Below are 27,722 nucleotides of genomic sequence, written 5' to 3' on the forward strand. Positions count from 1 at the left end.
TTCCCATGAATTTGGGCTGCTTTTACACTTTACTTACATATATGGAATTTGATACACATATACATCATATGCTTTTCAAGGGCTAAATATCCTCATGTAATTTATTTCTTATATTAATTCTGCTCCGAAACTATTGTTTTATGATAGCTCAAACTAATTTTCAGTTTCTCTCAGGTCAAATGCCCCCTTGTTCTTCATCTTCTCCAAAAATTTCTTGGTCTTTTGCTCTCACTTGTTTAGTTTCAGTTGAAATTTTGTAATCATTTGGTAAATTCCAAACAACATTATCTTTATCTATGTCACACTAAAAAATACATTTGGGAAGTAGCATTCCTGCATGAAATGAAAATGCAAGTGTTAAAAGACAACCATTTGAAAGACTGTTGAAAGAAATGAGTCTCCATAACAACAAACATAGTAAAGGGTTAGTTCCTTACCACAAGATTTCTTCCCACACTGTTAAGAAAAAAATGGAAATATTTTTGCTGTGGTTCAAAATTCATGTTGAAATTTAATCCTCAATGCAACAGCATTAATAGGAATGGCCTTTGGGAGTTGAACAAAGGATGGCTAATGGGATTAGTACCCTTATAGAAGGGCTCAGGTTGAAGGAAGGGCTCTAATGGCCTTCTTCCTGCAGCCATGTGAGGACAAAACATTCATCATCTCCAGAGGATACAGCAAGTACCAATCCTGCCATTGCTTTAATCTTGACTTCCTAGCCTCCAGAACTATGAGAAACAAACTTCGGATTATAAATTACCCAGTCTGTGATACTCTGTTATAGCAGCGCAAACGGACCAAGTTTGTTTTAACATGGCTTCGTTATGGTATGATTATGCCAACAAGAGCAGTGAGAAAGGATCTCTTCTATGCCAGTAGAGAGAAACATGCCATATGCATTCTGGAATACAATTTGGCCATATATGTAAAACTCTTGCCAAGAAGGCTTCCTAGGGCTAGGGGCATAGCTCAGTGGTTGAACCTGTGCTTAGCCATGCATGAGGTACTGGGTTCAATCCAAAAGAAAGAAAATGGGGAGGAAGGAAGGAGAAGGAAAGAAAGAAGGAAGGGAGGGAAAGGGAGAGAGGGAAGAAGAAGAAAAAAAAATTTATCTTTGACTCAATTGCACTGCTGAGACTCTATCTAAAAAAAATAATAAACAGGATGTCACTCATTATTAATATGTAAGATGTTCATTACTGTACTGCTTAAGAACAAAACAAAAAGAACATAAATCTAAAACAATCAGAGGTAAATTAATTAGTATTTATTCATATGACAGGTTATCCAGCTGCTAAAAGACAATGAACCTGTGACCTACTGTTAGTGACAGATAAAATGTTCCTCACATTAAGTAGGGAAAAATGACAGGATTTTAAATATTGTATGCAGTGTTATCCAAACGCAGTATGTGAAAAATATATGATACATATGCACCAAAAATATATATGCTGGCAAATATGGTAATTAAAGCATGGGCTTTGGAAAAAAAACAGACCTGGCTGAAATTCCGGCTGTGCCACTTTCCAGCTCTATAACCCTGGGCAAGTTAGTTAACCATTCTGTGCCTGAGAATGCTCACCTGGAAAATGGGGACAATAGTACCTACTTTACTGAGCTGAAAGGACAGTAACTGATACAATATATACAAATGGCTTAGCACTATGCCTGGCACACTGCAAGCACTCCAAGACTGCTTGCCATTATTATCATCGACACAGAGAAGGAATGGGAAGAAACACACCAAGGATTATCTCTTGGTGGTAGAATTCCAGACCAGTTTAACCACCTCCTCTATCCTGCTTGTCTTTTTCTAAATTTTCTACATTATATATTATGAAATCAGAAAGAAAAACACATCATAAAAGAGAATGTCTGATTAATTACTAGCAAGTGCCACTAATGACAGTGGATCAATACAGAAAGGGAGGTACATGTTAGTTGGAGAGCAAGTAATGCCTTTCCCCCTTTTCTAATGAGCCTCATTCTCAGGGAGCTGCCCTTCTCTAGAAGCCTCACTACTCACGGGCGCAGTTCCTCGGAAGCCATCCTCTCCGGTGTTGGTCACAGGAAACTCACCCTGCCAAATGTTGGCAAAATGCTGGCCTCTTGGCTGCAGCTTGTTGCCCCAAGGGAAAAGCCTGTTAGTAGAGACACAGGCATCAGCCCTATAAACAGGCACAGGATTCAGAATTCAAGTCAAGGAAAGGGATGCAATGAAAGACCCATTTGTTCTAAATAAGTCTTTTAAAAATTAAATACAGCTTTTAATCAAGATTTTTTAAATTTCCTTATTAACAGCTCATGTCAAATTTGCAACAACCTTAGTCACTCCAACGTACTTAGAAGTTCTGAAATAAATCGCTTAACTAAAGGGACTTATAGAAAGCTGGGAAAGTAGACATCATTCTGGACTTATATGGTAGCATGATCAGGCACCATCATGACACATGTTTTTATAAAGCCTTGGCTATTTTAAGGAGCTCTTCCTAGAAGATGTGACCTAAACATGAGTTTTCTGTCTCATGGCTCTAGAAGCAGAGAAATACCACTGCTTCAGAAGATGCCTAAAATAAGAAAATGCTAAAAGCAAGGCAGTCTGCCAAGTTGCTCTGAGGAGTAATATGTTACACAAGGGGGCCTGCATTGCTGGAACTCTCTCCAGGACTACGAGAGCTCATTTAGCTTTGGGGGCAGTAAAGAATTGGTGACTCATTCACCAGTGTCACCTAAGTACCTCACAAGGAAGAAAAAACCCAGTTTGAACAAGAATTGTTTCTAATCAACTTCCTAACCAAAGCAAGTTCCAGAGCTGAAAAAAAGGTCAACATATTGTTCAGCAAGATGAGACTTTCCAAGTACCTATTTTGCAGACCTCCTCGACAGCTGTACTCCCACTCAGCTTCCGTGGGCAACCGCTTCCCTGCCCACGTGCAGTAGGCAACTGCATCATTCCAGGAGACATGGAGAACTGGATGATCTGGCCTGTGGAAGAGTAAGAGCAGAGTCAGGAGAGGCACCAACCAGGGCAGAAAGCAGGAACTGGCTTCAACAAAGTTCCCATAACCATCCTTGATCCAGTCTATGACACTGAAGTGGTCCTGGTCCTTAATTCAAACCCAGCCATGCCATATCTGTCTTTTCTACCAAAGGGCTTCTGATGGACCAGGCTCCCAAATGGATTATAAATCCTCACGGAATGAGACATAAAGCATTTCTTCACTGCAGGCTTCCATCCCCAAAGAATTTCATCAGGATGATGGACAAGGAGAAGCTCTGCCCAAATCTCCTCCGAAGGAAGGAGTGCTGCTCCAGCTGCTGGAAGTGCCACCAGAGGAAGCTTCCAGCTCCTCCAGGGTTTTGTGCAATTGAGAGAGACACCTCAGAGTCACCAGTGACTGAGCACAGCATAGCATAAAGGCAGCCATTTTGGTCCACCACAGCTCATACTGCAGAGTTCTGTGAATTGTTGATTAGAACTTTGTTGGGCCTGCATTATAGTTTTGGTTTCTCCTTCCACCCACTCCCTTCTTCAGGTGTAGGTCCATAATAGACATTGTATGTACCAAACTCTTATCTCAGTCTCAGTTTCCAGACACCCCATCTTATGACACCTGGCTTCAAACTTTGTATCTTTGTACTTTTCCACGAATGATTCTCCAGCTACATTCACTTTGCTCTAGCAGATTCCAAGTCAGTCTCTTTTTTCTGAGAGGATGGTGGAGGGAGGAAGGGAGTAATAGCTTGGATTAAATTGACTGCTGATTTTTTTTAAGTGGACTACACATTCCTAGTCTATTCCTCATGAATCTTTGAATTCCTAAGAGTAAAAGGATTTTCAATTATTCATTCAACAAATGTTAACTGAGTACCAATTATATGCAGTCACTACTTTCAGCACTAAGAAGAGGTGCACTTTTCTTAGAAGACCGACCTTCCCAGTGTCTACTATATGAACTAAAAACATTTTTCCAGGCTGAGGATGTAGCTCAGTGGGAGAGTATGTGCTAAGCAAGTACAAGGGCCTGGGTTTGATCCTCAGCACCACAAAAGAAGACACTTAAAAAATACATTCCCCTTTGGGTTTTCCTTCTTCCCTTAGCTTTTTCCTCTACTGTTAAATTTAGGGAACATATGAATTAGGAGCTAAGGCCCAGTTCCCATGAGGTTCCCAAGGATCCTAGGACTTTCTACCTCAGTATTTCCAGCACAAAGGCTAACAAGTCAGTCCTTGAAAGATCAATGTCTGACATTTGTTAAGGGGCTATATCCCTAAAGCTCAACTTCATGTACTCCCAGACTCCTGAAAATAAGGGTAGTAGCCTGGAATATGTTTAAAAATAGAGATTTAAAAATGCCACTGAAGAATGAGGTTAGGAGAGCAGTTTCCTTGGGCTGATGGGAGGCTGAGTCCAAACACAAACCTTTCTCCATCTCCATAGTTTAAAGCTCCTCTATTTTTGCTTGAGATAATTACTTCCTTGCCACCCTAGAGACTTGCTGACCGGCTTGTTGCTCTTGGTTTTTCAGTGAGATGGAGACTTCAAAGTATGTCAGTGAGTCCAGGATAAACATCACATGACTCTTATACCTAAGAACTAGGCTATATCTAGGGACCACCTGGTAGGACACAACTACTTATGCTTAAGACACACAATCTTTTTCTTTATAATGACCCACTTATAAGACAGAATAAATGGACAGACTGTGAATATTAACCATGTCAGGGCTGAAGACTTGGCTCAAGTGGCAGAGTAAGCAAGAAGCCCTCAGTTCAAATCCCAGTACTACCAAGAAAAAAAATTAACCATGTCTTGAGATTTGTAATAGGCCTATCAAAAAAAGGCAATGAGGACATGATTAAAAACTTTCTGTGAGCTAGACACAGTGTTTGGGTCTTTACGTACATTACTTGCTTCCATTCTATTTTCCTACCAATCACTTAGGGTTTGTCACTCTCACCATTTATTTTACAGATGAAGACAGCCATTGTGCTCCTTTACAAGGGTGCAGGAATCTATTTTGGAATCAAACATGTCAACTGGATATGATCAGACTCACCTGTGCAGAACAGTGGAATCGGGCCCCTCTGGGTGTTTCCAGTTAGCACCTTTAACAGGTAACCACCAAGGAGCAGCTGCAACCTCAAAGCAACCAAGAACAGGCTCCTGTTAGCTACAATGACTCCAGAAAAACATGGATTCAGGAAACACAGCAAAAACAATCTCACTCAGGAGCTACAGTTTCATTTGGGTTACCAACACATGCCTTTATCAGAATAGAAAAAGCAAAGATTTATATTTAAATATATCTTTAACAAAAAAGTATTAATTCATTTATATTTAAATATATCTTTAACAAAAAAGTATTAATTCATACGATAAAGCACTACAATGATCAAACAAATACATATATAAGTGGTGCATAGCTCCAAGAACTGTCAAAAGATTCTCTGCAAGCAACCCTCTATAACCTCAGACAAGTGAGAGACAGGTAGTCTCCAATTTAAAAGATGGGGAAGCAGTTACCCTTACAAATAAGTGTGGGACTGAAGGTCAACCAAACTGGTTAGAGATTTAAGATGGAGCCCAGAGGGGAAAAAATGGTGTATGTTTTTAAAAGACCCTGGTTTCAATTTCTAGTCCAACATAAGTGGTGTGACCCTGGGTGAGCTCATTACTTGCCTATCCCCTGATAGCCCTCACCTGTGAAATGTGATCAACTTCCCCTGCCTCACCTCAGAAACCAAAGATCAAGGGAGATAAGACTCCAAAGTGCTCAGCAAATTGTTACAAGGACCTTAACTCCTACTTTATGGATCCATTAACCATGTTAACCAGAATAACAACAGCAAGGGGTCACTGTCTGGTGAATGGTTAAAAGCAGAGGCTTTGGAGCCAGACAAATGACGTTTGAAGCACTGCTGTGCTGTTCACACCGTGGCACCACATATAACCTCTCCATGCCTGTTTTCTCATTTGTAGACAAGAGACAGTAATAGCACCTACATCTCAAGTTATTACAAAAAGGAAATACAACTTAGCAACTTAGCAACGTAGGATAATGACTTGCAAGCAGTAAGGGTAACCAGTCTTTACATGCATGGTCCTATGAAAATCAGTCACAAGGAAGCCACCAAAAGAATCGTCATGATTGCCAATTTCAACTACAGAACAGAAGTTTGCAAATGATTTTTCTAACATAAACTAAAGCAGACTCAAGGTTATAACCATTATAATGTTACTCTCATAAACAGCATTCTGATGAGCTTGGGTGGGTGGAAGTGACAGGAGGCTATGTCCCTGCTAACAATTACAGCAGTCACTGGAAACACCAAGCCCCATTCTTGTTCGTTCCTTTTCATGTCAACACAAACATTCAAGGTATCTCAATCACAATCTGATGGAAAAGCCAATTTTTTTTTATATTTCAACAAAAAAGGCATGTGTCCTTAAGCGGCATTATTTCACAGTGTTATATTCTACAGAAAACAGGAGAGTTGAAAAGCACAGCTTCTTCCTACTTTATTTGTTACACTGAAGAAACTAATCTGGGTATGTTCACATCAACTGAACTATGGGATGTTTAGGAGGCAGGTAATTCACTAGATGTCAAGGGAAGATGTGCATAGAAGGCTCAGGTCATCTGACTCTAGGGCTCCCGGGAGATCTTCACATCATGCACCCAACCCAACTAATTCCCCAATATTAAGCACCACCCTGGAAATTTCTGGGCTAAAATAAATAAATATGGCAAAACATGGCAATATGTTAACCTTTGTTAAGTCTGGGTGGCAGACACCAGAAAGCCTTTTGTTTCTCATACCTTTCTGAGTTGGTTGTTTTTTTTGTTTTTGTTTTTTTTTAATATTTCATCATTAGCAATTTTAAAAACTGACAATTTTTTATTCATATTACTACTAACAGGCATTTGGGCATTTCCAGATTGGGGTATTATTATGTATAGTGCTGCTTCTGTGAATATTCTTCAAAGAGTGTGACTTTTGGTAAATTGCATATGCATTTTTGTTCATCATAAACTGTGGGAAAGGAACTGTTGGATCACAGGGTAGACTCATGTCCAGCTTTGGAAGAGATAGCCAAACACAATTTTCAGTGGCACAAGGGGGTTTCCTACCCCATCCTCCACAGGAAGCTTCCATGGAGCTGGCTACACATAGAAGACCCAAGGGCAACTGTTCAGTGGCCTGTCAGTCCATTTGTTTTTCCTGTCCTGTTCCCTTTAATTCAGGTTGGGTACAAATACTTACTGAGCACCCACTATATGCCAGGCATTAAGCCTAACTCCTGGAGGGGTACTGAAGTTCCATGAGTCATCATAGCACAACATAAGACCACTGGCATATTGATACATGTTCTAATGATGTATTTTTACATATAATAATTCTTTAATTGCCAAAGGTGAGATACAAAGTATGAACCTGGTCACTTCATTTTTTCTGTCAAAAATATCTCCAAAATTCAGATCAGTGGTCTAGTGTCCCTTTAGACACATCAGTCTTACAGTTTCTGAATTCATTTTCTCTGTAGGTGGATCCCTCTCCCTCCTCCTTCCCCATATTTCTCTTACTTTCTTTCATTCTAGACACCCGTTTTTCATTTTTCTCACTGTTTCTTTTCTGAAATTTCACATTACTCTAGCAACCACCCAAAAGAGACTGGCCTACAAGTCTTAAAAGTCATGGAGCTATAATAATGACCACCAATCTCAGGCTGTACACAGAAAAACAGAAAGAATACACTTTGGCTAGCACATGGGGAAGGGGACACCATGACAACACTGTCCTTGACCAAGGCCAACAACCCAGTTCTTTGGTTTAAAATAATAAGATCTAAAGCAAGTATACATGGCTGGCTGAGTGGTTCAAGTGGTAGAGCATCTGCATAGCAAGCATGAGGACCTCAGTTCAAACCCCAGGACCACCAAAAAAAAAAAAAAGGAGGTAAAGCAAGTATACAAACATATATGCATAGTATGTCTATAATAATGCTGTTTCTAAATAAAAATTACAAAGTAACCCAGTTCTCTTTGCTATCCATCCAAAGTAACACTATATAGCTAGCTATCAAAATATACTCTGAAGTAGATATACATAATATAATATGTTATAAAGGTAACCTATAGCACACATATTTCATTATTTCTGTAAAATATAGACATAAGGATATATGTTCACATAAGCATAAGAAAAAGTCTGGAAGAATATATATATATATATATATATATGTATATATATATACATAGTTTATATATATATATATATATACAAACTTAACAGGGGTGAAGGACGGGGTGAGTTCACACTTTTTCAGAAGGAGCATGCTTCATTTTTAACAGTTTTCCCAACCTCAACACTATGGACATTATAGACCACATAATTCCTTGTATGGGGGCTATCTCATGCACTGTGGGATACTTAGCAGCATTTCTGACTAGATGCCAGGTGCAGCGCAATTGTTGCACATAAAAATATCTCCAGACATTGCCAGTGTCCCCTGAAAGCAGCAAATTTACCCACCGAACTGTGATAATTGGGGGGAAAGAAAGATTAGTTTTGTTAAAAGTTAATACATGCTTATAGTAGCACAGTAGTAAAATCATCTGAGCCTGGCACCAAGCTGCCTGAGTTTGTACAACAGCACCACATTTTACAAGATACAGGGTCTCAGACTCTTTACCCTATCCAGACCCCAGTTTACCCATCTGTGAAATGGAGATGAAAATACTACTATCTACTTCCTAGGGTTGCTGTAAAGATTACATTGGGAAATACATGTAACACTAGGCATTGGTGGCTCACACTTATAATCCTAGCTACTTGGCAGGCTGAAATGAGGAGGATCACAGTTCGAGACCAGCCTGGGCAAGTAGTTTGAGAGGCTCCTTCTCCAAAATAGAGCAAAATGGACTAGAGGAGTGGCTCAAGCAGGAAAGCACCTGCTTTGTAAGTGTGAAGCCCTAAGTTCAAACCCCAGTCCCACCAGAAAGAAAAGACATGTAACGCTCTTAGATCACTTCCTGGTAAGGGCTAAGAATTACCCAAATATTAGCTATAATTGTTACTATTACTCATTTATGTTATTGCACGTTGCAATATTCTCTTAGAGCTTTCAAAGAACATATATGACTTTCAGTGAAAACTTACCCTCAATAATTCTTCAGCTTGAGTCCCATCCACCACTTCACCCTTCTCAGAACACCAATAGGCTGAGAAGAGTGCTCAAGGGGAAAGATGCCAAGGAAGTTTTACAGCATATGTCACTTCCACAGAATTCTCAAGAATATATAGTCAGTCTTTCATCCCAGTCATGCAGTAAGAACCACCTACATACAAACTAACCTATTCCATAAAGGTGGGTCAGGGGAGGATGTCCTCCAAACTAGACGAAGCTTTGATACTTGTAAGGGATTTAAGTGACATACCTGCCCATCTGTAAGAGATACTAATAAGTCACTACTCTAATGATCAGATGCAGAGTTACAGTCCCCATTTGACATAAGAAGGGAATTCGACTCCCCACAACTTAAAACTGATGAAATCAGAGGCAGCCCCTCATTCATCCCTGCCAAGTTGTTCTGAGAAAGCCAACATATTTTGTGGCCAAATTTATGACAACTCCCATCCCATGTCACCAGATACCCTCCTTTTCCAAATGTCACTGTTTATTAACTCCAAGTTTTTTTTAAAAACTTATTCTTGAACTCCTAGCTCTGTCTTGAAAAGTTAATTGCCATGCTACTATGTTAAGGAACTTTTATGAAATAGATGAGTTTTGAGTTACCAAGGTTATACTGCAAAGGATGACATTTCTAATTCTTTTTCTTTAAGAGGAATAGTTCTTAGATGTGTTGTTTACAGAGTAGAAGCAGCAATACAAATAGGTTGGCATATATGATCAACCTCACCTAAAAAGAGAAAATCTTTTTTGGATGTGGTTGTCCACCCACACATTTTCTGCTCAACTGAGACAATTTCCACAGCTAGGGCACTCCCTTACATCCAGGGGGAAAGAGACTTTAACATGACCTATTTCTAGTCAACCATCTCCATAGCAACTGTCTTGGATTTAAGTTGAAACAGCTATACCAGCCACCCAGTGGCCAATTACAATGTAAATAGATCTGGGTGAATATTGATATCCCCTTGAGAAATAAACTTCACAGAGCAAAGACATTATTTCCCACCTCTCCCTGGATACATCACCAGACTTGTAGTAACAATCTGAAGAAAAGGAAAGGTGCCTTTATTCCTGCGAGAGGTAGTAAATTATGCTTCTTATACACACAGAGCCTAGAATAAAATCAATACAGGAAAAAGACAAAGTACTGTATAATTATGCATATTCAAGTATAAAGTTGTCAAGTTCACAACTTTACAATTGCTCTCTTAAAAATTAAAGGCATTCAGATAAGCAAATTAAAAAAGATGGATGTTTCTTGAAATGTAGTATAAACATGACATTTACTACTATAAAAAGAGCCTGGGAGAATATTTCAACTGGCACCAGTGAACAATGAGAAGTTGCAGATGTATTCAAATTCATGAAGTATAAATAAAACCAGAGGAAAATCTAACAACTAAAAGAATCAAAGGGAAAGAGAATACATAGTGAGTAAAAATCTCTATCCTTAATAAAGGATAAAAACAAATTCATCATTAAAATAGATAGGTAGTTAAGTCTGACAGCCTACTGCAAATTAAATCCTAAATCAGGTATTTCTGATGGCTTAATAGACCACATGGAAGAGAAAAATGTATGCTTTTTCAGGTAGAGTACAAATATTTATGAAACTTAATGCAGCCCTGAAAGTTTTCAAAACTTTTTGCTTCAGTTCTTGGTTAAGTTCCTCATGCTATAATACATTATACTACTAAGACACACAATAAGTTTCATCTCCTTAGTGTGCAGAGCTGTACACTATGGACAATGTGTAAAAATGTCATGAGCAAATCTCTTGGTCCAACAAACTCTTAAAAGTGATCTTGTTTACTCACTTTTAGTTGAAATGTACATAAATATTTGGGGATTTTTTTTTCAAAAAAATTAATAGGAATTAAAAAAAAAAAAAAAAAAAGCTTATCCTTGATTTTTTTTTTTTGCCTGTACTGGGGTTTGCACTTAGGATCTTGTGCTTGCTAGGCAGATACTCTACCACTTGAGCCATACTCCAAGTCCTTTTTTGCTTTAGCTATTTTTTTGGATAGGGGCTTACATTCTGGGTGGGGAGGCCCCCTCAGACAACATCCTCCCCCTATTTATGCCTCCCATCTAGCTGGGACTACAAACATGTGTCACCATGCCCGGCCAAGAAAAACTTATGTGAATGTTTAAAAACGACTTTTTACCCTTGAGGGGCAAGTAGATGACAATATAAATTGGCATACACCATCTTGAAAGCATTGTAACAATACTCAGCAAAAGCCTACATCACATTCATACCCAGCACTGAGGCTGTATGCCCATATGAATACAACACAGTCATTAAAAATTGTATGCAAAGGCCTGGGGATGTAGCTCAGTGATAAGAGTGCTTGTCTAGCATGATAAAGCTCTAGGTTCAAATCCTAGGACCACACACAAAATAAAATATATGGGGGCAGGGAGGAATTCCTAGGATAAATGGTTACCATTTAGTGAAAGTGAAAACACCTACCTTTTCATCTTCTTGAGGTTCTGTAACTTACTCAGCCTTCTCCAGGCTTTCCCATCTCAAAATGAAGAATAGCACCGTCTCCCCAGCTGCTCAGGCCAACACCCAAGCGTCATTCTTGATTCCTCCTTTCCTTCACCTCTGTTCTCTCAGATGTACTTCCAAATATCAGACCACTTATAGTATCTCTGGTCCTACCATCCTCCCTCTTCACTCCATCATCTCTCACTTAGAATGTCACAAAACCCCACACAGAAGCCAAAGTGGTTATATTTGCATGTGCACGTGTGTGTGTGGTTTGTTGTTTTTGTTTTTGTTTTGTTTTTTGAAACAGGATCTCACTATGGACCCAAAGCTGGCCTCAAACTTGTGATCCTCCTCTGCCTCCCAAGTGCTGGGATTACAGGCAGGCGCCACCACCACCAGTTTAGAGCTAGTGGTGTCTAACTGAAATTAAGGTAAAACCCCAACTCCTCTAAGGCCCCCAAGGCTCTCTGTAACCCACCACCTAGCTACTTCTCCAAACCAACCAGGATCCGTCATCACCCGTTCCTTAGGGGTGCATGATTTTCAAACGGCTCCCCTGACTGACCCTCTTCTACATAAACACCAATTTTAAATATAGTCCTTCAGTAGGATATCTGTTTGCAGCGTGAGTAAGGGAATCAACTCCTGGCTTACGGTTATAAGCAGAGGTCTACAGGGTGAAACATGGCAGCCTAGTTCTGAGATACTAACAGGTGCTAGACTCAGCCCTACCTACACTGGAGCAAGCTCCTTCCTCTTCCTAAGTGATAGCTTATCTTTGCCAGGTCATTCTGAAACTTCTATCCACTCTAAATTCTTTGCATGAGATTCTCATGAAGCTGGACATCACTGACATGGATTTCTACTCAATAGTCTACCTCTGTTTCTCCAAAACAGTTAATGATGCCAACCCCACAATTCAGTGAGCAAGGGGTATCAGAATCATTCTTACTTCTTAATCCAAATTAGGCCTCAAAAGACCTACATACAACTCAGAAAGAAATGTAAGGACACCTTAAACCAGTATTTCAAATCCGAGCCTCTGAGATCTCAGCATGCCTCACACACACTTGTTCTTATCGAGTGACTTGGAGCAGGTTGGAAAAAACAATTATCCCTGTTATCCTTTTATATGGGTTCTCACTTTCTGGAGTTATCATAGTTTGTTTCCTGAGCTTATGCCACACACTGACTTCTAAATCAAATGAACACAGACATTCAGTGCTTTTCAAAATAAAAGCACAAAAGACAGGGTCACATTCTTATCTTATCCAATCAGCCAGACCTGGATTGCCATTCCCAAATAACTCAATTACTGTGAATCTACCTCAACCATGATGATCAGGCCAGTGTCTCTTGCCAAGGAAAAGCTGACTTTGCAACCTGAGATGGGTCATACCAGGACTGAGCCCTGCTGCTTTCAAAAACTAAATGTTTCAACATATGATACCCAAATGGCAAGCTTTCTTTTTTTTTTTTGACAAATATGGATTAAGCACGTATTAAATGATAGTGACTATGCTGAGGATAGGGTGGTGAATAACACAAATGCACTCCCACCTACCTTCACAGAACAAAATCTAGTAAAGCACTCAAAAAATACCTGCACAAATAATTATTATTATAAGTGAGATAAATGGTATGAAAAGAAGGTGCAAGAAGACAGGAGAACAAGTAACAAAAAGTGAGCATCTAAATGTGGAATGTGGAATGACAGGATGGTGTTCTGAATGGACTTCCCAGAGCCAGCACAGCTAAGACTTCACTATACAGAGCTGAGGTGGGTAGTTAAGCAAATGGACACAGCACGCCCTCTGCCCAATGCTCTATCCTTGTTCCAAGATGAGTTCCTCCTCATCTGCAGGGCTACTCTTAAGCACTTCTTTTTCATTCAGGCATCCAGATTAACCAATTTGGAAAATTCCAAAATAGCCAACAGGTATTACTGGAAAGCACAGAGGGACAGTTTGAGAGGAGTAGCTAAAATCAGAAGGAAATGTGCTCACACCAGTAACAAATGAGTACAAGAAGAGCCTACAGTAAAAGTGTGAAGTTCTCTGGAAGTCTTGTTCCATGACCTCTTGAAACTGACCTGCCACAGATCCTTTCCAGAACAGAAATCCACACCAAGGAGAAACTTCAAGGAAGAAAAATCAAATAGCTAAAAGAGAGAAACAAGAAAGAAGAAGAGAAAAGAAGTGGAGGAGGAGAAGAAATTCAGAAAATCTATCTATCTATTACAGGGTTTTGAACTGTGAAGTAGGTGTTCTACCGCTTGAGCCAAGCCCCCAGTCCTTTTTACTTTATTTATTTTTCAACTAGGGTCTTACCATTTATGCCCAGGCTGGTCTGGACAATAGTTCTCCTATTTATGCCTCCTATTTATGACAAATGCACACTATCACATTTAGCTTTTATTGGCTGAGATCGGGTCTGGTTAACTTTTGCCCAGGCTGTCCTCTAATCATGACCTTCCTGATCACCACCTCCCAAGAAGCCAAGTAACTAGGACTATAGGCATAAGCCACCATATCCAGCTCTTTTTCTTTTTCTTTTTTTTGAAGTTTTGTTTTTGTTTTGAAATAGGGTCTTGTTATGTTACCCAGACTGGCCTTGAACTCCCAATCCTCCTGTCTCATCTTTCCAACTACTGGAAATACAGGTGATACTACCACACCCAGCTAGAGGAAGTCATAATTTAAACACAAGAAGACACCTAAAAAAGAGCTCAGTGAAGTTATACCACAACTTCTAAAGGCTCAGAAAAACAGTTCACATGAAAATGAACAACAGAAAATACTCCAAGCTCAAACCCAATCTAACATTACTACAAGAACAAAGAAATGAGGAAGGAGGTCTGGGGGTTGGCACCAGTGGGAGGGATGAGAATGTAGGGAAAGAGTGTTAATATTATGATAGAAATATTATGTAGTCATGAATGAAAATGGGAAAATGAGACCTGTTGAAACTGTTCCAAGACTAGGGGATAAAGGACAATGATGGAGGGGGTAAATTCAACTATGATACGTTATAAGAACTTTGGTAAATGTCACAATGTATCCCCAATACAACAATAATTTTTTTAAAAGATAATTTAAAAAAAATGAAGAAGGAGAACAATACTCTTACAAACAGGGAGATGGATTAATCATTTTTCATTGCTGCAACTAAATAAGTAATTAGTAATGTTTAAAGAAAAGAAGTTTGGGCTGGGGACTTAACCAGTAGTAGAGCACTTTCCTAGAGAATAATAGGCCTGGGCAGGGGAGGGGAGGGGAGGGAGAAAAGTTTATTTACCTCACAGTTCTGGAGGTACACAAGCATAATGTTCATACCTGCTTGACTCTGGCTAGGGATCCATTCATCACATCATGATAAATGGGACTATGGTGGGAGAGAGAAGGATTACATGACAAAACAGGAAGCACCGAGGGATTCAGGGGTCAGGCTTGCTCGTCTATAATACTTCACTCTTGTGAGACACCAATCCTTTTGGTGGACACTGACCCTAAAGACCTGATTACCTCCCACTATGCCCCATCTATTAAAGGTTCTAGCCAGGTGCAGGTGGCTCACAACTATAATCCTAGCAACTCAGGAGGCAGAGATCAGGAGGATCACAGTTCAAAGCCAGCCCAGGCAAGTTCCAAGAGACCCTATCTCGAAAAACCCTTCACAAAAATAGGGCTGGTGGAGTGGCTCAAGGTGAAGGTCCTGAGTTCAAGCCCCAGTACCGCCAAAAAAAAAAAAAAAGGTTTTACCTCCACTTAACAATCCACGACCTCTCCACATCACCACAATAGAGACCAAGCTTCTGGTACATGAAACTTTGGGGAACAAACCATATATAAACCACAGCAGAAGACATAATCAAAAATAAATGCAACATACTATTTCAAAATGAGGTAAATGACATTCATGAAAATCATTACCTGCAAACTCAGATATGGCACAGAAATAAGAAAAAAGCTAGAAATGATACCAAAAGTCATTTCAGAAATATTACTAAAGAGACATAAAAGGCCAAAAGAAGACTTTAGAATTAGTGAAAGTGGTAAATACTGAAAATGAGTCTTAAAAACTTACAAACAGATCTATGAAGAATTCTGGAAGAAAAGCAAAATTAAAGATATAGAAAAATACAGTGAAAACTTTCCTGACATTTAAAAATAATTGTGAAAATTCATACTGAAAAAAGAAAAATGCCATACCTGAAAATACTGACACACAATGACCAACACCAAGATATACTACAGTACTAAATATACTAGGTACTAAATAAAAATAAAAATTAAAAGTCCTTGGGTATTCAGGTTAAAAGCAACAAGTAACTTTCCAGGGAAAGAAAACTTGATCATTATCAGAATTTTCAACAGCAAAGTTTTATTCCAAAAGAAAACAAAATGAAGTATAGAAGATAATCCAGAACAAATGTGAACCACAGATTTCATATCCAGCAAAACTGACTTTAAAATAGAAAGTATACTAACAAACTGTTGTCAACATGCAAAATTTCAGAAAATAATATCGTCATGTCCACTTTCAGAAGATTCTCGGAGAGAGTGAACCTCATTAATTCAAATGACTACACAGACATTGAACAAAGAAAGTTTTAAACATAAAGTTACTTGTAGAACTCAATCTAAACCTGAGAGAAAAAAAGGAAAGCGTATTCCATGCAATGGATACATGCTTCAGCAATACAGAACTAGTATGACTATTTTAAAACTGAGTGAGAAATAGGAAAAGCTTATGTAAAAGTCTAAGTTTTTACCCTATTCTCAGTAGCTACACTGGTGATGGTAACATTGGCACTGTTATTTTAAGACTGTTATGTATGTAATCTGGGATAAAATAAATGAGTAATTATGGGCTACTTTAATTCTATCCCTTGTATCCCTGAGCACCAGAACTTCTGGTATGGAAGAAAAGGAAAAGATGTCATACAGAACAGGCTAACTTAAAAGTTCTGAAATGGAAGCGTTGGTGTGAAATTGTGGAGCACTTTATCTAGCTCTGTCCATGGAGGAAGCCTAGAAACAACAACCAATCTAATGGCAATGAGCACTTAGAACGTAGAGGAGGATCCTGGAAATACATTTTCTATAAAAGACACTGAGGCTTCCTAGAGAAACAACTAATTCCAGGCTGAGGATAGGGACAGATCTTGTCAGTGAAAAAGCAAAGAAACCATGAAGGACTACTAGGGTCACTTCAGAAGGACACAAGACAGTTGCCTATGGCTGGGTGTGGGAATGTGGAATGACTAAAAGTGGGCACAAGTGTTTCTTTTGGAGCTAATGAAATGATCTAAATTGGATTGTGGTGACAGTTGCACAACTCTATAAATATACCAAAACAACACTGAGTTGTACACTCAAAATGATGAATCTTACATCTCAATAAAGCTGTTAAAAAAGAGAGAAGGGATTTGGAGGCATGGCTCAAGTGGTAGAGTGCTTACCTACCAAGCTTTAGACCAATCCAAACCCCAGTACTACCAAAAAGAAGACCAGGGTGGGGGTGGGGGGGAGGATACACAAGAACTTGAAAAGGCACCTAGTGCTCAAAAATAGGAAATTTTGACCTTCAAAAGACAGGGGGAGGGGAAGAGGAGGAGGAGGAGGAAGAAGAGGAAAAGAATCATCATTATCGCCCACGTAGTCACTTTTGAAGAGTAACAGGAAGCCATTATTTTAAAGTCTAGTAAAAATTGAGCATTTTCCTATCTTTCTGTATGACCTAAACTAATGGTTCAGAAAACAGTAATAGTAAGGAACTATCTTTATGAAAGTTTCTCCACTAACAAATAAAAAGAACTATTAGATTATCATGATCTATAACTCCCCAATAAATTCATGGAATTAGCCACTGAGCATTAACAGCAGCCTACACACAAAAAGAGGAAGAAGCAGACATTAGGTGCCTCCTGGTGGAGAAAGACACCACTATGATGTCTTGCCACGGGGTGCAAACATGTTTGATCAGACCTGAGGATACAGTTATCAATCTGCAGGTGATACAAGGAGAGAAAAAACAGGTGAACTGTACTGTGATAGGGAAATCAGCAAAATTCAGGCTGCAGCAAAGTGTACAGGCTAAATGCTGTGTATTCTTCAACTGATGAATTAATAGGGAAGAGGACATGGGAATGGAGAAATAAAAGAAAAACCTGTAGGTTTACAAGAGTCTTAAAAGATTCAAACTCTTTTAAATAAGCAAGATTAAACTTGGGATGTACATCTGGGTAATACACTATAAAAAAGGCAAGGAAGTGTCTACTTTACAAAGCTGGTTAGAGGCTACTTTATGGACAGAGAATTGTGGCAACTAGGACATGGCACACAGATGGAGCTGCTGGGGTAGGTAACAAAATTCTAATCCCTGACATGGATTTTGGTTACAGATGTGTTTGCCTGAGGATAACTCAGTAAACTATACATTTATGCTATGTCATTTTCTGTTGGTTGTGCTTCATTTCACAAGTGTTTTTTAAATAATGAAAATGTATATCACTAGTGTTAACTGAAATAAGTAGAATGCAATATTTAAAATAACCACATGAAAATAAACAATATTATTTCATTTTAACTAGCTACTGTAGCTTGAAGAAGTTTCCTAATTCTGTTTTCTGTGTTAAAAAGGAGACTAACAAGTATAGTCAAATGATAAGGATATGGATGGCATCAAATGAGATTTCTTCTTGACTTAAAGTCCTAAAGACAGCTATAAAGTGTAAGGTCATGTGATTCAGCGTGACCTTACACTTGCCAAACTACCACCTAAAGTCATCTGAAGATCTCATGGACCATCTCACATCCTACACTTCTGGAGTTTACGTGGTTTAAAAAGGTCTGGTGCTGCTGGGCACCAGGGGCTCATACCTATAATCCTAGCTACTTGAGAGGCAGAGACCAGGAGGATCCCAGTTCAAAGCCAGCCACATACACACACACACACACACACACACACACACACACACACACACACACACGCTGGTGAAGTGGCTGATATGGTATAGTGCCTGCCTAGCAAGCATAAGGCCCTGAGTTCAAACCCCAATACCACCAAAAAAAAATTTTTTTAACAATAAATAAAAAGATCTGTTGCATCAGGGTAAATCAGACATAAAAGTGGAATGAAAAAAATAAAAACTCAGCTCTCCCAGATTGTCATTCTGTCCCAGATTTATTTTAGTCATCTACCCCTTTCTAAACAAGCTTAAAAGGTTTGCTTTTCCATTATAAGCATTTAAGCAAGTGACCAACACCACAGCCTGGTGACAGCTGCTTATCCTTGTCCTAGTTACAAGCACACACACTTCACTATGTACTTAACAAGGTACCTTCAGAGCCTAGCAATGAACCACCTCTACCTTCCTGCCTAACACGTTTGGAGGTTTTCAAGTGACAAGACAAATTACAAAATAAGCACAAACACCCTCCTTCATCTGAACTCCATGTCTTAAAGAACACACTACATCCTGAATTGCTGACTCATCAATACTAGGCTGAACTGACCTCAAAGACCTTTAAAAAAAAAAAAAAACGGAAGGGAATATCAGATTACATAATAGGTATAATACAAACTAGCAATGAGTAAAGAAATGGAATTCAAGTGGAGCACAATCACATTTTTCAAACATTTACCTAAAACAAATACAGAAAGTGACCTGATTGACCAAAACATGATTCAAGACCAAGTCTTGTTTTACTTCATTTTTCTCTACCACCTCCCAAGTTTTGCTATATTAACTGGGAGAGAAAGAAAAGACGAGCCAGGATAATTCAATTTTTGGCACTGCTGCTCCCAAGAGAGGACCCAGTGCTGTGCCCCACCACATTAAGATGAAGTTCATGCAGGAACTGAAGGGAATTTGAATAAAAAAGGAAGATTAGGGTTGCATTCCTCCCTCTTCAGTGTCTCCCTTGAGTTGGTCCCATGTCCTTTCTCTCCTGCTGCCTCAGCATTCTCTGCCCTCTGTCCTGTGAACCCTCAACATCCCAGCTTATCCTTGCATATTCACAAGACAGGTATACAAACAAATGCATAAACATTCAAAACCCTGCTAAAATAACTAGTATGGGAATCCTTAAGTTCCACTAGCCACATGGTGTTTAAGGAAGTCTAGTCCATGGTTTTCATGATGACTGGGAAAAATGAACCTAATTTGTATCCCCTAGACCCTCTGTGTGAGACAGGTCCCCTACATATAGGGACCAGTTCATGGCCTCCATTTCTTATGAACACTCATAGCAAAGGGCCCCTTTCACACACACGACATTGATCATATGAGTTCATGAATGTTTAAAAAGGAAACTCTATTTCCACACCAGCTCCTGCTAAGATCAAGACTTCAAAAACAATTACTTTTACACCTCCACTCTAGAAACCGCTACATGTAAAATAAACCCAGAAGTGGCTAGAGCCCAGCTGGGTGCTACTTGGAAATATGGTGTGCTACTCAGGCAGACCTGGCTCTCCCTCAGATGCAGCCTAAGCTGTGCATTTTCATCCAGATAAAGGGCTCCAGCCCATGGGCCTGTGACTTTGTGAAAATGTATGATGAGAGAGCAGCTAGGAGTTAAGAGGGAGAAAAAGGTGGCACTTGTAGTTTGGATTTTTCACCCAAATCCTTTCAATGAGCCACAGAGAAATATGAGAGCCTATTTAAACATTACTTACTGCCTGTTGGATATCAGTCTTCACTTGCTCACTCAACATGCCTTCAAAGACAAAGGAGTCGCCAAACTTCTCAGCCTAAAGGAAGGTAGGAAATAAAAATCCAGAAAATGTTGGAGTAATGTGTTTCACATGTGCCATTTAGCTTGCACACTAACTTGTCCAAATGAACGTGGCTTTTTCCTATGACTTCCCAGAGGATTCAGGAATGACTTAAAAGCATCGAGCTTCCTCTTAAAACAGATTAATATCACTCACAGAGACTATTTTCATGTAAGACTTGTTTAGCTGATAAGACTGTAGACTAAAAGAGATTGGGTTTTGAGACTGTGACTGCCCCTGTTGAAGGAAACACTTTTCCCCCAAGCAGTACAAATGATTTTGGGAAATGATATTATTCTACACACGTGATATTGCATAATCAAGCTGTTTGTCCTTTGTCTTGCTCCTAGAATCCAGCTAAAAGAATCACATGCCACTGTTTGCTGATATTCTAACACATTGTAGCTCCACTAAGGTGTCAAATGTGTTTATAAATCTCGAGAAGCCTATATTTTAACAATTTCATTTAACATTAATGTCTGAAATCTTCAACAACCTGGTTCTGTCACATGTGACCCTGTACTGAGAACAGGGTCCTTTGTCCCTTGGCATCTGTGACTACGACTCTTCTCATCCCTGAAATACATGGGCTTGTCTTCTTGCCCTGGAAACACTGCTGTTTCCAGCTCTGCCCCTGGCTTTCTGCACTTCTTATACTAGGCCAGTGGCCCCCTGGCTTTGTACAGTGGAGATTACACAGCCAGCTGCTTAAACTCAGACTGTGGTTCTGCAACTCTGGAGACTGATTGTGGGGGCCTGGAGTGAATCCAAAAAACCTGCCTGTGTTAAATCTGGTGGTTCTAACACAGGTGGTTCAAGAGAAATACACTGGTTGACTGCCGGTGACCTCCTTCAATCTCATCACTTTAACTAAGGCCAGTACTTCAAATTACTCCCAAATCTCTACCTCCCGTCCTGTGCTGTTCTCAAAAAATGAAATTAACTCAATACTAGATCCTTACTTCAGGACTTACAAGCGCCTCAGGCTCCCTTTCCTGAGTGTAACTTATCTTTCCTTCATCCCTGATGTTCTTTCTGCGTTCCCTGGTGACACCACCATGCCTAGGAACGTAAGTCATTTATTTGTTCAACAAACACCTACTATGTACCTGGTTTGGGGCTAAATCAGGGAATAAAGAAGGTCACCAGGGAATAATAATGTCATTACTGATAGGCACGGTCCCTATCTTTAAAGCGCTTTAAGTGTGAAGAAGCAGAAAAAAATCAAGCCAAAGAAAGAAAAGAAAGGAATGATTAAAGTTTCACTTCACTGAGTAAGGTAAAAAGCCTCCTTCTGGTAGAGAGTAGAAGGCTCCTTGAGAAGGAACATTTAAGCTGAGATGGTTCAAGAATGAGAAGGAGCCCACCACGCAAAACAGGGGCAAGCCAGGAGCTACAGATCCCAAGCAGAGGAAAAATACAAGCAAAGCGCCCAAGGTGGGAAAGAATGTCTAGTTTTCAAGGAACAGAAACAAGACCAGTGGGGCCAGAACATGCTAAATAAGGGGCAAGTGATGTAAAATGAAGTTGGAGAAATGGGGAAAAATACATACAAAGTGCCAAAAACTATGAAGCACTTTGTCCACAGCAGGGGTTCTGAACATCTTCATTTCACCCCTTTGGCAACACAGTGAAGCTTAAAGAGACTTCCTTCTCAGAATGAAACATTTAGATCCACAGATTACTAAGACAACAGTTATAAATATTAATAAAACATCTGCGCTATAGTATATGCATGTTCTTTATTAATAAATTAAATAAGATCTAGTGCCAGATCTCATAATTATCATATTTCAAAGCAGGGATGGATGTAAACAATATTTCAAGGTATCTTCAATGTCTGTGATTTCTACTGGTGGCAAAGTCACAGGCCGCTATTATTATGGTTCATTGCTGTGTCATAATTGAAAGATATTAAATTTCGGGTAAAGAGTAGCAAATATCCAGATGCAATTTCTCCCCATTTATGTTCGTGGATATCCTAAATTCTGCTTATTCTACCTTATTTTCAAGGAGAATTGTGGATAAAGGAAAGCCTTCTTCCCTTAGAATTCTTCCTCTAATTTAAGTAGACAACTGAGGATCTTGATCTGAGAATATCTACATGAAACAAAAAGAAGAATGGGACTTTTGCTCACTACAAATATTACAAGATTTACAACCACTCTGTATATTTTAGGAAATTGTAAAGAAATGTGACACTGCAAAACCAAATTTTAATGTTATTTTGCTTATGGTATTCACTTCAAAGTTAGTTAATTTAAATGAAAAAGACCCATTTAATGCCCGAAAGGAAAAGAGGGAAGGAAAGAAAAAAACAGGAATTCCACAAACTGAAAAAAAAAGTAATGTTTTCTAGTGAGAGAAAATGGGATGCATTTTAGAAAACAAATCTATTTCAGATCCTGACAGAAACGTTCATAAGCTAGAACCAGTTCATAAACTGCCCTTGCTATTCCCACATAGGATAAATATCCACTTGCAGAACCTTGCTCTGTGATTCAGTGACCACAGGATAAGGCCTGGAACTGCCACAGAGGAGCTTGGGAGTTGTCAAGACATTGGAATAAAGCCACAAAAATGAAAAGCTGTACTGCTACATCACTTATGAAATATGTAATGCTTTTGGGACACCAAAGTACAATTTACTGAAAAGGAAAAGTGGCCTTACTTTACATGCCATCTGTTCTCTCAAAAAGCCTGAGTGGACAGTGGTCCTCTCTGTCATATTAAAGCACAAACATAATATAGCATAATGGTTAGGAACACAGATTCTGGGGTCACACTGTCCAGGCTTGAATTCCAACTCCACCACTAACTAGCTAGGCAACTTAAAAGCAAATCACTTTTTTAATCCTCAATGTGCTACCTGAAAAATAACCTGTCTCATGGGGTTGCTGTGAAAAATTAAGACCACCGTGTGTCTGATTTGCATATATAAAGTGCTTAGCACAGTACTTCGAACATAGTAAAAGTGGTCAGTCAATATTCATTGTTATTAAAGCAATCTTGAAAATTGTGGAAAAGAACAAGTTTCCCCTCCTATCCCTAACCCCATTACCTCTGTCAAATAGCCAGTTGCATTCACAAACTTCTCAAATTCAGCATTACTGACTTCGTAGGCATCCATGTAAAAGGCATCAATAGTGACTCTCCTTGCAGGTGCTTCCCCATCCTGCCTGATCTGAGGATCATCTGTGCCCATTGTAAAGACGCCAGCAGGGATGGCGACCATCTGCAGCAAAAGGGGAAATACAGGAAGTCATGCATCAAAGCCAAAGTGTAACTGGGTACAGTGTAAAGTTCCTACCACAGAGCAAGCACCCAACGCTTGTAAACTTGACCACCACAAAAATCACTGTAGAAATTGAGTAAAATCACTCTATGCCCCAATGAACGTGATCACTAGTCACAAAAATAAGTGAAAATTACCATGAATATGAGAAGGAATTTATCATTTGAATCATTCCTAGCTATAATTATAAAAATTCTACTTCATTTATAACACAGTCCCAGACATGAGTGATATGTCTGTATCACAGTGAAACCTGTGAAATGGCCTCAGCTCCAGGACTGAACTAGGTGTCTCCATGATTGTCACTATTCTCCAAGTGCCTGAGACACAAGATTCTGCAATCTGTAGAAAAGAAGTCAGAATTTTAAGCAGGTCTATGAAAAAGTAGGAAAACAGAATTCAGAAGACCGAAGTTTCTAGAGTCATCTTTAAATGATTATTAAAATGATCTAATCAAAGCTTTCATAAAAAGCCAGGTGTGGTGGAGCATCTGGTGTAATCCCACCACTTGGAAGGCTTAGGCAGGAGGACTGGGAGTTTGCGCCAGCCTGGGCTACACAGTGAGCTCCTGTCTCCAAAAAAAAAAAAGTTTCAGAAAAAGCAACATTTCCACAGCAGACAAGTAGGTCTTGTCATGAGAACAGTTGATCTCCCTCAGCAAAAAGACAAGCCCAAAGGAAGCTGCCCAGTGTACCTGAAGTTTTATAATTACCTACTTTTTTCATCTTTTTCTCCCTCAAGGTCAATACCACCAATGCTAATGTCACAACTTCCACTGTGGACTCCTGGCCTAGTTTCTTTTCCACCTTCATTAAGCATCAGAGATACCAAGCACTGAATAGACCAAGTCTCCATTCTGGAGGCTGTAGATAAAAATAGCTCTGGATTGTTCTGAGTGGGTCATAATTTCTAATTTATACTAATGAAGATTTCTGTCCTACAAGTGTAAAATGTCATTCTAGTAAATTCTATAGCATTGGGTGTCTCACTCCTCAGGACCCCAAGCCAAATAAAAAGATCCTTATAAGTGTAACTTCATGGAAGGTCCAAAATTGAACAATACACTCCTTCTTGAGTCTAAAGGAAGACTGAGTTTAAACCCTTCTGCCATACCACAGCTTCTGCCACTGCCACTCAAGCCGGAAGCCTGAGTGAAGTCATTAATGACTCCATTATCACCAGAACCATATTTAGGCTATGCCGTGAGGCCACAGCAGCTGCTACTTTTGCTCACCCAGCACTCACTCCCCTAAATATAAGGGGAAGTACCTTTTGAAAAACCACTTCTTACTAGATTGCTCATACCTATAACCCTAGCTACTCAGAAGACTGAGAGGATCATGGTTCAAGGTCAGCCCATGCAAAAAGTTAATAAGACTTCATCTCAATAAATAGGCCAGGTATGGTGGTGGTATCTGTAATCCCAGCTACTGCAAGGCATAGGTAGGAAGACTGAGGCCACTCCCAGGCAAAAATGCATGACTCTATCCAAAAAATAACTAAAGCAAAAAAGGGCTGAGGGTGTGGCTCAAGTGTTAAGAGTCCCTACAGCAAGCTCAAGGCCTAAAGTTCAAATACCAGAACTGACCAAAAAACAAACAAACAAAAAAAAAACCATCTTGACGTTGACCTTGCTAAATGTATGTGACCCAGATAGAGCTGCATGACTCTATTTCACTTGTGACTCAGGCATGGCCAATCATGGCATTCTTTTGACAACATAGATGTATTTGGAAATAGGCCCATGACCCAATCAAAGTTCATCTTGGAACTTTTGTTGGAACCACGAGGAAAGAGGAACTCTTTTTCTTCCAACTAGTTCATCAGTAAGAGAACAGACATTACCTGAAAACAGAGCTGAAACAAAAGCAAGATGACCCAAGAGACAACAGCCAAAGAGACAACTACCTGACTCCCTGGGCTCAGCTGTGTCTGGGCTATATCCAGCCTTGACCTTCCTGAGCTCAGAGTCCGTAAGATTTTTGTCTTATACACAAAAGTGCAATGGGCTCATATACAATCTTGACGTAGCGCCTCTTCCTTTTCCTCCTTTCCACTCCTCAAATTTAAACATAAAAGGCTAAAGACTCTGCAGAAAGCCAGATGAATATAGCAAGAGAAACGCACTCTCAGTATCTACCCATAAACCACCGCCCATCTATCTATCCACACGGAAGCTTGTCCAGCTACATTATTCTCTCATCCTACTGGTCTCCAGAGACAGCAATCACAGATGGAACTGCACTCAGACTTCCTCCAGCCTGAGATTCACATTCCACCACGCCTCAGTGCCTCACCTATAAAGTGGGAGATAATGTCCCACAGGATTCTTAGAAGGACCGCACAAGTGTATTTTACAAAAAAATGTCTTTGGAAAGTATCCAACGTCCTTCATTCCCCAGGTAGTTTCTCAATACCACAGCTACCAAAAGAGGCAAGAGATCATGCAAGGAATTGTCACAGAATGCCTAAAATATATCTGGCAGCACTCAGAAATGTAGAGACAAAAAGGTCTAAAACTGCTCCAATGTCAAGTGAGATATCAGACAACCACACAAGTAACACTACATTAACCAAAAAAGCTGCCATCAGACAACAACAACAAAAAGATGCCACAGGAATTTAGATAACAAAACTACTAGTTGGAGAAAAGATTTCATGGAAGAGATGACAGTTAATTGTACCTTTATGCCCAGGGAAGCACTACCCGATCAGAAACCTCCTCAGACAGGCAATCGAGACCGACTTTATCTATACATGCAGACACACCGCATACAAGTTTAGCATTTCATGATCCTAAATGCCTTATGAATAACTCTTCTAGAAGACTCCTATGAAGGTTAAAACATTCTGCCACCTTAGTACAAAGTAATAAATGGTATGCAAAATTGTTAGGCTAAGTGGTGGTGCATGCCTATAATCCCAGCTACTCAGAAGGTGGAAATCAGGAGGATTGTGGTTTGAGGCCAGCCTGGGCAAAATCAAGATCCCATTATAATCAATAAGCTAGACGTAGTGGTGCAAATCTGTCACCAGCTACACAGGAGGCCATAGGTAGGTGAGGATAGCTCTGGGGGAAAAAACAAAAAAAAAATGAGACCTCATCTGAAAAATAACTATAAAGCAAAAAAGGGCTGGAGGTGTGGCTTAACTGACAGAGTGCCTGGCAAGCATGAGGCCCTGAGTTCAAACCCCAGTACTGCCTGAAAAATTTTGTTAGGATAATTTTCTCAATGATAACTGTTCCGTTTTTGTTTTGGTCTGTCTTTTTATTTTGTATTTGTATTTTTGAGACAAGGTCTTGCTAAGTAATTGAGGCTGGCCCATAACTCACTATGTACCCATGGTAGCCTCACTGAGTCCTCAGCTTCCTGAGTGCTGGGATTACAGGCACGAATCACCATGCCCTTGAGTACTCTTTTTTTTTTTTTTGGTGGTACTAGGTTTTGAACTCAGGGCTTCACACTCACTAGGAAGGTGCTCTACCTGCAAGGTTTGAGCCATGCTTCCAGCCCTCATTCCTCTGATTATTTTGGAGACAGGGTCTCACTTTTTGCCCTTGCTGGTCTGGACTGCCATCGCCTATGTTACTCCCCACAGCTGCTGGGATGACTGTCCAGAGCCACCACACCCAGACTTTTTCCACTGAGATAAGGTCTTGCAAGCTTTTTTTTTTTTTTTTTTTTGCTTAGGCTGGCCTGGAACAACAATCCTCCTCTTAGCCTCCTCTTAGTCGCTATCACTTGCGATGACAGACTCATGCCACTGACAGCTATAGACTGAGATGTGGTCTCATGAACATTTTTCCGGGGTCGTCTCAAACTTTGACCTTCCCAATCTCAGCCTCCCAAGTAGCTAAAATTACATGCATGAATCACTGGCACCCAGGAAGAACTGAACTTTTTAACCAGAGGAATTTAAGTCAAATTTTAAGGTATGG

General features: G+C 39.7%; 1 protein-coding gene across 11 annotated transcripts in view; it reads right to left on the bottom strand.

The window, feature by feature from the left end:
- Positions 1-27,722, bottom strand: part of Sumf1 (sulfatase modifying factor 1) — a 318,026-nt gene that overhangs the window by 287,459 nt on the left and 2,845 nt on the right. For 9 of the 11 annotated variants that reach the window (XR_012436361.1, XR_012436362.1, XR_012436363.1 and 6 more), the window contains exons 2-6: positions 23,549-23,722; positions 20,389-20,463; positions 5,065-5,147; positions 2,866-2,988; positions 2,030-2,144 (exon numbers count right to left, since the gene is read on the bottom strand). Coding sequence is in view for 7 of the 11 variants with exons in the window: in XM_074044285.1 (XP_073900386.1) it covers positions 2,030-2,144; positions 2,866-2,988; positions 5,065-5,147; positions 20,389-20,463; positions 23,549-23,722 (570 nt within the window). In the remaining 4 variants the exon portion in view is untranslated. The remainder of the gene's footprint in view (positions 1-2,029; positions 2,145-2,865; positions 2,989-5,064; positions 5,148-20,388; positions 20,464-23,548; positions 23,723-27,722) is intronic. The other 2 variants (XM_074044282.1, XM_020180066.2) reach the window with 1 other exon arrangement.

This window comes from Castor canadensis, chromosome 10 (genome assembly GCF_047511655.1).
Source record: "Castor canadensis chromosome 10, mCasCan1.hap1v2, whole genome shotgun sequence".
Lineage (NCBI taxonomy): Eukaryota > Metazoa > Chordata > Mammalia > Rodentia > Castoridae > Castor > Castor canadensis.